The following is a 14,560-nucleotide window of genomic DNA, read 5'->3' on the forward strand; positions in this document are numbered from 1 at the left end:
GGAAGAGACAACCAAGCGAGATATTGAAAAAGTGTTTTTGTTTTTGTTCTTTTATAATTTTGTTTTGTTTCCGTTGATTTGGAGACAGAGAGAGAACAGAAGAGGAAGGTGCATAAAGCGAATCAATGAGACTATTAGAAGGCCTCCGTGAACTTAAAATACAGGGGAAGCAAAGAGCACATGCAGAGAACAGTGCTGTCCCATTATAATGTAATAGTGGATATTATGATGATACAAGATCTCAAATTATTCATTTATTAAGTAATGGAATTCATGCATAATCTGTACCTCAACTTAAGAAAATGCACATTTAATTGTTTATGCAGTTGTGACTATATTTTAACTAAAATATTATATAAGTAGAAAGGTAGTTAACAGTCCATGGTCTATGTTGTCATTTTTTTTAGATATAGTATTTGGCACAATATCACTAACGTTTAATGTTGAGTCTTTTTTTCTGCCACCTTCTCAACCTAATTAGTTTATAAATTAGTGGAGATGAAATATTAGGACCTAGTCATTGTCTTCCCAAACTCAATTTCAGGTGAGCTTCTTGGGTGGATAGAAAAATTGGGAACTCATTGTTCACTTGTCCCAAGTAGACCGAGTAATATGACTTGGCATTCTCTTCATTTCTTCATTAAAAGAGACAACTACCAACTAAATTGGGACTTTGGTTTCGATGTAAACCCACGTCCAGTGCACGTGAGAATCAGGGAGAGACCCACCTTATATGCTACCCTGTGGAACCATAAAATTTGGGGCAGTGCACACGTGTTAACATTAATGGACACTTACTATATCTTTTCATAGTTCTTCGTTGGTTACAAAATCTGATCTGGATCGGTGGCTGTGATATTCTCACATGCATTAGTGATTGATCATGTCAAGTTTCTCTTGCACGAAGAGGACCATTCATTCATTAATTTCTTCGATTCCTTTTTCAATCATGCTCCTGAGAAAGCAAGTGAAATCTAAGTCCTCAATTTATTTGGTATTCTAATGCATTTAAAACCAAACAGTTTACAGATGTATCATAGAGATTTGTGCTGGGAGAATCCAAAAGGAATATGTGGCTATGGTGGAATTTCTTAATAAATATAATCTAGAAGAAGCTATGCATTAAAGAGCATCTTCATTAACAAATAAAAAAGAAAAGAAAAGAAATAGAAATATTATTTTAGTTATATATCGGCTTTAAGGCATTTTGTATGAGAGAACAAATTCAATTTGATTAATTAAACAATAGTTGTGGTTGAACAAGCTGTAAGCTAGGATTTTCCAGGAAAAGTAGCTTATAAATCTAAGTGCACATGCAAATAAGTCATCACCAATTTTGACCCACAGAACAGAGCTATTAAGTTAGCAGAAACAAATTTTGGTATAGCTTTGGGTGGGGGATATATAATTTTGAGACTTTGATGGCTATGGTATTTCCATGTTGGAATCCACTCAAAATTTTTATTCATTTGTGAGTTGCAGGTACTGAAGTTTCTACACGTGTGAAGTGTGTGTGATTAATTTTTATTTTTGCTTTGGATTGGAGTGTGTGTGACAAGGAACTGCTGGTGCAAATATGATGTGTGCCACTCTCAGACCTTGCGTATCACCAACAACATTTGTTTCTTACTTCCAAGAACTTCAGATTAATATCTGCTTGCACAATTGGTTACAGTTACATATGAAACCGTGTAAAAAACTTAAGTACAAGCTATCAGCTACGAAGCACCTTCACTTCAAAAATCCTGACGTGTTGTGTCCGATACTTTCCGACACTACAATACGCGTTATAAAAATTCAAAAAAAGGTTCAAAAGTTGCGTTGCGTTGCGTTGAGTTTTTAGTTCCAACTACTAGATTCGAAGGATTACAATTATCATTTAATAGAATTTAATATAAATATTTGGGATATCTTATGTTTCTTTACAAAATTGATGAATATTATAAATTTAGTTTTATTTTTTTTATAAATTATTGTATATTAAATATAATATACACTACATAAATTAAAAATATTATTTAATATCAAATCGTGACCTAACGTGTCGAAATTTAACATTTTTTAAAATTAATGTGTCGGAGTATCGCGTCGTATTGTGTCACGTGTCCGTATCAGTATCGGTGCTTATAACGTACAAGTGTGTGCAAATGTGTATTACTTGTATAAATGAACTTTCGTCAATAAAATTATGGATTTTATGTTTATCATGTAACATAACACAACTTCACTTTTCTATACACACATTAAAGAAGTGGAGTCCACATGTTTTTCTTTCTCTTTCATCATTTCACTTTCTCTCTTTCTTTTATTGTGTGTGTGTTGGAAACAAAACTTAAGTTATGTAACATAACATTACCCTAAAATTATTATGTAAATTGGTTTTCACCGTGTATCTAATTTTCCCAAAAGACTTAACTTTTTAAGAATTCAAACTCGTGTTATTGTCCCATGAAATTGAGGTAACCAACAGCGAGTGAGATGTAAATACGTTTTGTAAATTTTAAAAAATTCCGACATCTCAATGCGTTTCCATTTGTAGTATGGACGCCCATGGAGCGTATATACACAATCTTTCCTCAGACACGCTTTCCATAAACAAAGGCCATGGGTATATATATAGACAGTAGTTTTCATGGAAAAAAACACTAGGAGGAGAGGAACTCGTGTCACACACACTTATGTTAACTTTTAATCTTGTGTGATTTATACAAGTTTTAAGAGTATCAGATCGTAAAGGTGAATGATTGTCCACTTTTAATAATTTATATCTTTCTCCCCAAGGTCAGGTACAGATTACATGTAATGCTATTTTTAAAAAATTGCAAAGAATTGAACGGAGTATTTCATAAAACGATAAAGGTAAGACTACGTGTAAAAAAAAAACTATAATTTTTGAAATGTTAAAATAATCATTTTTAAATTAATTTCTTGCCAACTCCATTACAAAACCCATGATAAAACATGGATCCAGAAATATAGAAACAAGAAAAAAAAATAAAAAAATCAAGAGCATAAGTTTTGTTAATGCCTAAAACTTAAAAAATCAAGAGCATAAGTTTTGTCAATGCCTAAAACTAAGTAAATAATTGAAAGTAAGTTGAGCTAATTATGACTCAATTCGTTAATAACTTAATTAACTTCGCTCGTTAGTTCTTGAATTGCCTTATATATAATCATGATTTCAAAGAGGAAAAAAGAAAGAGACATGACCCAAAAGGAAATCCATTAGTTTTGTATATGGCAATATTAATTAATATGATTAACCCTTTAGGCTTTTGATATTTGTTGGTATTGAACTTAATTGAGCAATATAGTCTAGGTAGTGTAAGCATTGATATTTGACTAGACTTTGTGATAGAGTCTTACATTGGTTAGTAATGTTGGTTAGGAGAAGTTCATGGCATAGTACCACAGCTAACGGATTAAGCTACATCAACTGTAACAAATGAGTTCAACTTTAATTATAAACTTAAAATCTTAAGGTATTAAATTTATGAGCTTTGAAATTCTTCTGTCACCGGAGAATTCGGACCATTCCTGCACACACAAGGCTGTCGCTATCAACTCTTTTTTTTCTTTTTCTAAATTTTCATGGGGTCCACGTTTTTTTTTGTTAGTGCTGAAATGTGTTAAAACTTTTCTGCAACATAAGAAAGTTTTAACCCTAAGTTTATATGTGTATAAATATTGGGGTTTAGTTTTCTCCTTTAACAGGAGAAAACTATTCTCATGCAGTTGATAAAAGAGAATAGGTTAGAAAAAAATCTAAGGTGAGAGAAAAAAAATCTAAAGTGAGACTCATTTATTATTTGTAGGAATGGATCATTTTCTCCAAGATTCCCCATAAATATTTACATTCATTCTTCTCTAACCCAAAAAAATTTCAGAAATGGATGGGAACCAGTGAGAAGCTTTGTTTTTCCTTTTTCCCATTCCATAAAAAACAGAATGCTGATGTGTTGAATTCCTTTTGTAAACTGATTTTGCAGGATACATTCTGGGTAAATTTGCACACCGTTTCATTGGTTAATGCAACCCCACACAAATTGCATGAAATTAGATTAAGATTCAAGGATTATAAATATATGGCTATGAGCCCTCCCTACATCAACTATAGCGCCATATTGTGATATTTTGGCAAAACCTGAACAGTGATATGATATGTCATCACACACGTGGCATAATGAAAATGGGCATCCCATTTTGAGATTTATGTCATCACACATGGGATATATAATGAGGAATGTGGAACACAAAATGGGTATCCCACTAATGAAATTTCATTAGTTTAAAAAGGTGGAAGGTTAGCAGTGCAAGGGACAATTTCCACAAGCAACACCAAGTGCAGTGCCACCTAAGGGATAAAGAAGTTGATAGGCTGATGACATGTACGGGTCTTGGTTGCAATTTTATCTAATGATGGCTCTCGAGACTAACAGAGACAGAAAAGTGTAGAAGACCCACTAGAGTACGCGATGCGTGCTTATCATTTTCGGCGAGACGTGGAGGTAGTGGACTTTTCAGAATATTTCAAGTCCTAAATAATCCTCATCATTTGGCACTTTTCATTGTTTCTCAGCCCAACTCACGAAGCTTCTTTTGTTCCAGGGTCAGTTTGAACTTTTAAAGCTCGTAGTCCACCATGTGTTTCAAGGACAATATAACGTTGACATACTCTATATGTTTATCATGAGTATGGTTAGTGCAAGGGTCAAATTATCCGAGGGACATTCAAGCAATTAAGGAAATTTCATTCTCCCTTCTTTTTAATTCTTCTTCCTTTTTTTGGATATCCGTGTTTAATTTGGCTGCAGCCAACTTATGCCTAATAGGCTAATCTTCACAGAAAATAATAGTAAGTTCTTGAAAATAGAAAGATTTGTTTTAGGTGCTTAGTAACCAAAAACATAATGGGGTCAAATACAAAGTAGCTGTATGATACTACGAATACTCATTCATGTGAATATTATATAAAAATTCAACACCATATATGTATATAATCATAAAAAAAAAAAAAAAAGAGCACAAGCAATAAAGAAGACTTCAAAGCAAATTATAAAAGATAAATGCACCAGCCGGGAATCGAACCCGGGTCTGTACCGTGGCAGGGTACTATTCTACCACTAGACCACTGGTGCTGAACTGTTCAACAACCGACGGAAACTAAATTTAAGGAAAACTAAGTTATCCAACCAACGGCATAACAGATACATATTATTAATGTAATAATTGCAGAGGGGAAACCATGACCAAAAAAGATATATCTTGCAAGCAAATTGCACTTTAAATTATTAAGTTCTGATGCATAAGGGAACGAAAGATCCATTAATTAATTAATAATACGAATTGCAAATACGGATGGAAGAGAAAAATCAATTTATGATCGGCTTCTTGGTAGTTTACTGTTTTAAATTGATAGCATGCTTCATTCATAATGACAGTAGCCCTCGGCTCGCACCCGAGGGACAGACTTTTGATGTACGATTACTAATATCCAAACTCAGCAAAATGGCTTGCCAACTCCATTACTAAACTCGATTAGCAAAATTTATCTCTTATGATTTCTTATGTCATAAGAGATAAATTTATCTTCTATACATATATAAAAGTGTGTCGGCCTCTTATTAACTCATGTGAGGAGAAGAGAAATAAAAAAAATTATATGAGCTCCACACATTTTTATCTCCTACAACATGAGAAACAATTAATCCTTAATTATATATCAATTATAAAAAAAACTCCAGCTGCTTAAACTCATCGATGCATGCATTTGACCTTCATACAAAGGCGTGATTGCACGTGTGCAGATTAATTTTACAATATATTACACAGTTTAATATGTTTATAAAGTTAAGTTATTAAATTTTTGAACTATAAGAAGTTAGCCCAAAAAGAAAACAACGTTAAGAGGCTTGTAGTTGTAGCCGTAGGTATGAATTGACTTGAAACTCGAAAGTTAATGAACTGCAGCACATATATTAATGTTTTCTCTCAATTATAATGACTTCAATACTTCATTATTCTGCACTCGATACATATCCAGCGCAACAGATCAAAAGACTACGCTAGCAATGGCAATATATATCAGCAATGACAGCGACAACTTCAACTTGAGAATAAAATTATATTTTGCCTGCAGGAAAAAAAAACAAAAACAAAAACAAAAACAAAGACAAAAACAAAAACAAACGGACAACTATCTAAACAAGGTATTAAAATGGCAATATTTGATTTGTTTCAGTATACATAGCAGAGTCTTGAACGCTTGCTTGGATTTGAAGTTGTTAGCGAGTACTCCATTGAGCTAGAAGCCTTATCCAATACAAAACTCAGTGCCTGGTGAACTTTACTAGCAATAACTTGGCATGTCTCAATATGAATCATGTCCCCTTTGCAGCAAGTATAGACAAACGCATTCTTCACCCTGTCTCCCAAAATAGATAGTTCTATCCTCACCAATTGTAGTTGAAGGGCTTCAAGAGTTTGTGTTAGCTCAGATAGTAGCTCAGGTCGATAATCACAGCAAACAGATGCCCTGTAAGACATTGATCCATCATAAGATGGTTCTACTTTCACTTCATCAGCATCCATGGGAATTAGAAAACCTTTGCTTGCTTCCGCTGCATTCTTCTTCAATTCCTTCACTCGGCTAATAACTTTAGCTAGTAATGTTGCTTTATCCATCTAAGAGTAACAATTGACCCCCCCAAATCAAAGTCAACACAAATGTTTTCTTACAGAATACGAAGGATTGTTGTAAATAAAAATAGCAGTACGTGGGTTGTTCCTTCCTCGTTGTTTAGCAAATTAACAAATAAATTTAGAGTAATAGTAGAACCGCACAACCTAATTGGATAGCCTAATGTTTACAGCAAAAATCAGATTAACAATAAACACATCCAGAATTTGTGTAGGGCCAGTGATATTCAGCTAGTGAAAAGATTAAATCTATTCTTTCATTTTCTTATCAGCATCAAAGAATATGCGTTTCATAAAACATTTTCACGGTTGGTATGCAAGAACATACCAGATTACAGTTTTTTCAAATGTTAACTCAAAAAATGCATTTTGGTCACAATATTTCAGTCGTAATAATTATATCAAAATCATATTTTGATAAAATATGCTGAAACGATTATAAGATCAAAGTGAAATAATATAATTCAAAATCGAAAGAATTTAATGCTGTTACAAATTATGATGAGTTACCCAGAGCAAACCAAAAGCTTTTCCAATGGACAAAAAATGTTGAAAAAAGCAATACCTTTGCGGTGCAAGGCACAAGTTCACGGAGGGTAGCAAGATGACTAGTAATTCTCTCCCTTCTCCTCTTTTCTGCTTCTCTATGGTTCTTCAAAGCCGCTAAAGCTTTGGCCTCGCGAATCTTTTTATGTACTATCATTGCAGGGGACTTAACAAGTTCTTCCTTCTCAATATCCGAATCCAACGAATGCGGTGATGCAAACCCGCCTCTTGAAATCCCATTTGAAGCACCAAGGCTATCTGAAGTGGGATTGAACACCCTCGAAATATCAGAGCCAGAAATCATGGTGTTGAGCTTTCTACTTGTACTGATGCTACTTCAGAAACAGAAGGTGGAAACTGGGTGAACTAGAAGTGGGGGAAGAAACGAAAAGAAACTTATATGTAGCTTGCTTTGTTGGTGGTGTTGGTCATAACTTTCCATTAAGCAATAGGACAAGTTTGAAGGGAAGAGGATGTTCAGTTATAAAACATCCACATTTTGTTGTTGATAATGTTTTTGAACTGCAGCATTTCGTTTAAGGTAGGAAAAGGGCAAAAGAGTTTTTTTGGGGAACTGAAAGAGTTTGGGAGGACTTTGAAGACTGTCTCGGATTTCTATGAATACAAAGAGAAAGGACAAGACCTTATGGAACTCGGACAGGGCTTCAGCCTTCAGGAAGAAAAAGCTCACCACTGTTGTAGATCGAGCTCATGTGGACGAAGAAACAAGGGGCTGATGATTCACTATAAATAAGATGGTGGTGTATTTCTTGTAATATAAATGTCAAAGAACACTTGCACAAAATAAAGTAACTGTTTTTAAAGTCTTAAATCTCATTATGTAGTTAATAATTTTTTAAGCAGATAGATTTCTATGCGCACACTTTCTGGAAGCAACTAAATAATAATTTAAGGATTTAATATTTTTTATATTATATAATTATATTTTTTTGAAGGGTTCGTTTCTTATATGGTCAATGTAGATAGTTATTTACATTAAATCTAAGAAGACATCGATTTGGGATAAAAATTAAGGTATTTTTATAATTATAATTTATTTTAGGGTTATAATAGTCTTTTTTATTATAATTTTTTAATTTTTCAATCTAAATACGTCGTTTTGGAAATGAATATAAATAACTTATCTACATTCACTATACAAATATTAAATCCTTTTTAAAATATATATCAAATTGAATAGGGATTATTTTTTTCATATAGCATGAGAGAACTATGAGAGAAGTTCTCTCATGTTAGAAACAAACAAAATTGGATCCATCAATTTTAAAAAAAGGAAAAGAAAACGAGACACAATTTTCGATATAAATATTACATAAAAGATCAATCTCATATAATTTTCCAAATATTAATCTTATAATTTAAATATATTAAATTGGAATACGCCAGCAAGATTTTATATATATATATATATATATATATATATATATATATATATACACGTGGGTCAGGAATATTTTACACCAGTGTAAATTACACTCTCAATCTTGTCCGTTGATCTCACTTATATATAAGGGCTCTAATTTTTTAGTAATATGAGTTATTGGATACAAGTGGATCAATAGTCAAGATTGAATATAAAACTTCTAACTCTTATACCGATGTAAAAATATCATCTCCCAGTATATATATTTCGTTTCCGTCTTTCTTAGACGTTTAAGGCTTAAATTGTCAATGTGATTGATTACACGGAGTGAAAATAAATTGCTAGATTTTGTTTATTCTTTTGCTGGGATTATATTTGGATGATTAAGGCCCCCCAGCCCTCTAGTCTTGGACTTTCATTACTTTTATTGAAATTATTTTCTAGCCGCTCGCTTTTAGAAAGTTACACGTACGTATACAGATTGACTAGTTATAGATACATCATTTAAAAGGTTAAGTGTATGTCATTTAAAAAAAAATAAGTTAGGTTCTTTTAGCGACTTATACAGAGTCAATAGCGAATTTAATTTTTTTTTAATGTCTGCACACTTATAAAAAAATTTAAAAGAAAATTTTAAATATATTAAAATACAAAAGAATATATATAAAAAAACTTTAACTTAATATAAAAAAAATAATCAAGAGTCAACTAAACTGTTATAATAGAATATTTTGAGTTCTCAACAAAAATTACGGGTCTCAATTTAATCTCTTAGGAAAAAAAATCTACTTGTGATCTATCAGAATTCAAAAATAGACCCAGATAATCAAAATCATGATCCTCTGAAATTCAAAAAGATCCACATTAATCTCTCAAAATGACTAACATGGATCTATTTTGGATTTTAAAGGGATCACGAGTCGACTTTGTTTTAAGAGATTAAATTGGATCCTGTGATTTTTGTTCATGACCCAATATATATATATATATTTTTTTTCTCCAAAAAATTTGTGTGTGCACTTGCACACACTAAAACCTACATAGGTTCGCCACTGCATACTCTGTGTAATTCTGTAAAGTTACTTTTTTTTTTTTACTATATACGTCAATGATATGACTGAGTAGAGAAAAAAAAAGTAATTCTTTAGATTTACACAAAATATGACCGGTCATATACTACGTGTAAATCATCTAAAAAGACACAACTTGTGTTCTTTTAAATGATACTTCTTTTTCCCTTAGTTAAATACTAGTTCTACAACTAATTTAGGTTTAATGAAAACTTATTAAACATTATTTAAAAAAAAAATTCATATTACATTTAATTTGGACTATATCATGATTTTATAATATGTTTGGTTCATTTTAAATATGAGAAAGAAAAAAATTCCGAAGCTCTTTCAAAGAGTTGTAAGAACAAAAAAAATGATCTTTTTTTCAAATTAAATTAATTCAAAGGCACGCTTAAAGATACATTCTTACTAATTCATTTTAAAGATAATTATACTTTAAATGAGCTTTTTTTCACTTTTAAATATCTTATATGGATTTAATGAAACTGTAATTTTCGAACCATACGCTTGTGTTTGGAATAGAAATTAAATGTGTTGAACGCTCGCCAACTCCTGATTAAAAAAACAAACAATTAGGGATTTCTGCTATTCTTAACAAGAGCAAGGTAAAATATTGGTATATGAAATTAGGAAGGCTTTTTTACCTTTATAACCTTTTATTAATAATTAATTACCAAATTGACCTTCATTATAAACTATTTCAAAAATTTAACCTCCCCAACAAACATAACACCAATCTGCCCCTGTTTGACCGTTGACCACCAAGTCTACCCGGGTACTCCCCTCCCTACCCGGGTATTTTTTGAAATTTTTGCCTACCCGGGTAGGGAGGGGTGTACCCGGGTAGAGTTCTTCAATCTGGAAAAATAGTTGAATTATTTACCCGGGTACATAGGGGTGTACCCGGGTAAATCTCCACCAGAAACCCCAAAACCCCTCCTAGATCTCTGCAGCAGCCAACAGACATACAATTTACAAAATCGGTTTCTCCTCCTTATCTTCATCTTATGTTAATTTTTTTATCCCATCTTCCCACGGTATTGTCACCTACCATTTGCTATGGTTTTTTCAAATCTTGGGTTGGTTGAAAGTTCTAAACTTTTTTTTGATTTCTTTGCAAGTTTGGTTTTGAATGAATGCTTCTGAGAAAAGGGTACCTTTCAACTTTACTGCTCTTGTACTTGTTCCTCATACAATTTTTTCCTAATCTAGTTTGTTGCAGTTTTTGAACAGGTATCGCTTCTTGTCATTGGATGTGTGAATTTCTGAACCTATTTGACAGAGGCCATGCATTATTCTGCCTCCTCCTGCTTCATTTTGCATCCAAGGCCTGGTGTCAGTTTTCGAGTTCTGTTAGAATTCCTGGTGATGACTGTTAATGTAAGTAAACTTACAAGTGCTATAGGAGTTGTTATGTAGCAGTCTCTTGAGTTCAATGAGATTTCATTTTAGTCTCTTGAGTTTTATTTCATTTTGGGGTTTTTGACAGAGATTTACCCGGGTACACCCCTCCCTACCCGGGTAAATAATTCAAACATTTTCCCAGATTGAAGAACTCTACCCGGGTACACCCCTCCCTACCCGGGTAGACAAAAAATTTCAAAAAATACCCGGGTAGGGAGGGGTGTACCTGGGTAGGCTTGGTGGTCAACGGTCAAACAGGGGCAGATCGGTGTTATGTTTGTTGGGGAGGTTAAATTTTTGAAATAGTTTATAATGAGGGTCAATTTGATAATTAATTATTAATAAAAGGTTATAAGGGTCAAAAAGCCAATTAGGAATGTATGTAATAAACATATCGAATATTAAAGCTATAAATATTTTTAGGAACTTTAGGTAGTTAATATCTTATCTAACTTTCAAACGCTTTTAAATTTAATTATAAGATATAATAAAATTTAAATTTCTGGTTCAATATGTTTTATAATCAACCTAAGAATTTAAAAACAAAAAAATTCAAATTCTTTAGAAATACATAAATAAATTAAATAATGCTGCAAATACTTGAAAAATAGAATGATTGACCATATTTGATGCGGTGAGGGTCAACTGAATTATAGAGCCCAATATATTCTGACTCGTGACTGTGAGAGTGACTTCCCAGATGTTATACACCAATAAAACTAAAAAAAAAAAAAACCTTGTTGAAATCAAGCCCAAGCATAGAATTATTTGTTTCTTATGTAAGATGTTATTTCTTTGTTTTTTTCAGTGCCTTTTTTTTTCTTTTTTTGGCGCTACTTGTTTTATTTATCCACTTAATATATTTCTCATTTATGTATACACATATAAATGGGTGGAATCATATGAGAAAAAAGAAAAAAGAAAAAGTAGAATCGATTCACTTAGTCTGTTGGAGATAAAGTTATTTCTGATTTATTGAAAAACATTAAACTCTTTATTTTATATACATTTTCATTAAAATTTTAAAAGAGAAGCAGGACATAAAAATATTATTGTTTACATTAATTAGACGCGGGGAAATACTTAAACTTTTTATAATTCTAGGAAGTAAATATTTGAATTAATCCTCCAAAAATACACAAATATTATATTAGTCTCCTAAAAGTTTTAAGGATTATTTCGATCCTTTAAGGTTTAAAATAGATATTAATTTAGTCTAGTAATTTATATTTAAACGTTGATTTAATTCTTACTATAATATTGTCTCAAATTTTTTATGATCAATTAGTACTCAAAATTCTAGCAATCACTTTTTTCAGAAAGGCGACGAGGTAGTACTCCATCAACTTTCAAAAGTTTATAAAGATGTCTAATATATAGGTTCTTTTAAATTAAATTAAAATATTTTAAAATATTAATAAATATATAATTAGTTGAAATATAATTTTAATTTAAAATATAAATATAAAAAAATAACATATATTACTTTTTTACAAATATATAATAAAAAAATTAAATAGATTCTCAAATGATATGTGCCTAATCTTATTATGCAGTGACTTTCTTCCATTATTCATGGAAGGTTCATGTAGATTCAACGTACAGAGAATTATATGGTCAATTTTTTTATTTGAAGGAAAATGATATACTAATTTGACATTTTTATGCAAGTAATTGTTTATGTTGTTATGTTCTAAGTGTTAAGTAATACGTGCTAGTATATTACAACGACAGCATGTTCAAATGGCTCTTTAAGCTGATAAGATGAAAGATACATGCCGGTCATAGCCATGTACGTAACTATGTAAGAAAGCTCATATAAACCTTCATAATAGCGATTTCTATGCCATATATTCCTTCACAGTTATATATATTTATCATGTCTTCATAGGATATAAAAAGGTTAGACTGGAGAAGCTGTCAGCCAAGTGTTTTCCTTGTCATAAAAAAGGAGGTGAGTTTCTATATTTGTAACTTCATCTTACATTTTTTTCATGTGCAGATTACCGCAACTATTTATTTTTTATTAAGGGTTTTTGTTCTGATCCTGAGGTTTGGGCCTTTCGTATGACTTACTTTCGTTCAAAGATAAAACGTTCACATTATAATATTTTTCATTTTTTATAACAATATCTCATTAGTATACAATCGTGCTTGTTTCGACTATTCTCACATCCGGCCGGGTAACCATTCATTTCATTACATATATTATGAAAGATTTTTCACAACTGCTTATATATTCCGAGCCCTTAGATGTGTCCTTTTGCATCACTTCACCTTTTGCACTAGTAAATCAGCACATGTCATCCACAACCATATATGGAAAATAAACCAATCAAACGTACTAGACAATTGTTAAGGGAGATCAAACTCAAATCAGTCCCTCAATTTTAGACTCAAATGGTTTAAGGATAGCGTTATTTTTACAGATTTTTATTTACAAACTCTTATAAACTATATTATGTATTTCGAAGAATACATTTCTAAATGAGTGTATTTTCCGAAATACATAATGTAGTTTGTAAATAAAAAATTTGTAAACATAATATTCTCCGTAGTTTAATAATGTATATTCTTCCAACTTGAAAAGGCCGATGTCGAAGAAGCGCAGTCTCGAGTTTTTCCTTTTTGTCCACCGAAATTGTCCTTCTTAATTAAGTGAAGATGCTCTACAAGGATTTGGACTATTTTATTTTAGATGTTACTTTCCCAGATTCATAAAGAAATAATATACACGCGCGTTGATGAATTATGGGAGTTAAGTTGCATAAAATTATGAATTATATATAAATATTCATCTCTATTAAATTATTTTCTTATGATCTTAATTCTTAACTCTCGATTGGGATTTTCAGGAATACACGTAAGTTTCTTTGACGCAAGTTACAACTCAGATCGATTTTGACGTCTTACCAAATCCTTTAAGTTTGACATTTTTTATTGCGAAGGAAACTAACTTATCGAATAATTGAATTGACATAACCATGGTTATGCAGCTTAATTCAAGGGCCAGAAATGAAAACTATGAAATAGTCCTTTAGTTTAATGGGAATTGAATTGACATCAACATTTTTATTTGCAAAATGTGTCAAATCTTTGATAGTCTTTTAGTTTAATCATATTCTATGTGCTTTAAAAAGTCTGAAAATAAATTTAATTTTGAAGCTGAATCATAACCATCTAACTTAATGTTTAGGTCATGCATATATAAAACAAATAAAATGTTCTCTATTATGTTTGGAATAATATCAAAATCGTTTCATCTTTAAATAGGTAGTTAAGAAGAGAGGTTTATTCAATTAATAAAAAGAAGAAGAGAGGTTTAGGTTACTCCAGGTTTGAATAAGATTTTGTACAATTTCTAAATATTTTATAAACATATATATAAAAAAAACATAACAAAAATATGTTAAATATATTAATATGATAATAGAAAAAATACGATAAATAGATC

At 31.4% G+C, this 14,560-nt stretch overlaps 1 protein-coding gene and 1 non-coding gene across 2 annotated transcripts; both read right to left on the reverse strand.

Moving 5' to 3' along the window:
* Positions 1–5,067: 5,067 nt before the first annotated feature.
* On the reverse strand, positions 5,068–5,138 carry TRNAG-GCC (transfer RNA glycine (anticodon GCC)). Its single transcript has one exon. It is a non-coding gene; the product is annotated as a tRNA-Gly (tRNA).
* A 914-nt stretch (positions 5,139–6,052) lies between these two features.
* LOC133305803 (transcription factor bHLH106-like) lies at positions 6,053–7,549 on the reverse strand. Its single transcript, XM_061506040.1, has 4 exons — positions 7,265–7,549; positions 6,457–6,684; positions 6,247–6,336; positions 6,053–6,133 (listed from the first exon to the last, which is right to left on the reverse strand). The coding sequence occupies exons 1-4, from the start codon at positions 7,547–7,549 to the stop codon at positions 6,053–6,055; spliced, it is 684 nt and encodes a 227-aa protein (XP_061362024.1).
* Positions 7,550–14,560: the final 7,011 nt, after the last annotated feature.

Source organism: Gastrolobium bilobum, unplaced genomic scaffold (assembly GCF_033153095.1).
Source record: "Gastrolobium bilobum isolate Gb01-03AN ecotype WA unplaced genomic scaffold, APGP_CSIRO_Gbil_v1 utg34786, whole genome shotgun sequence".
NCBI lineage: Eukaryota > Viridiplantae > Streptophyta > Magnoliopsida > Fabales > Fabaceae > Gastrolobium > Gastrolobium bilobum.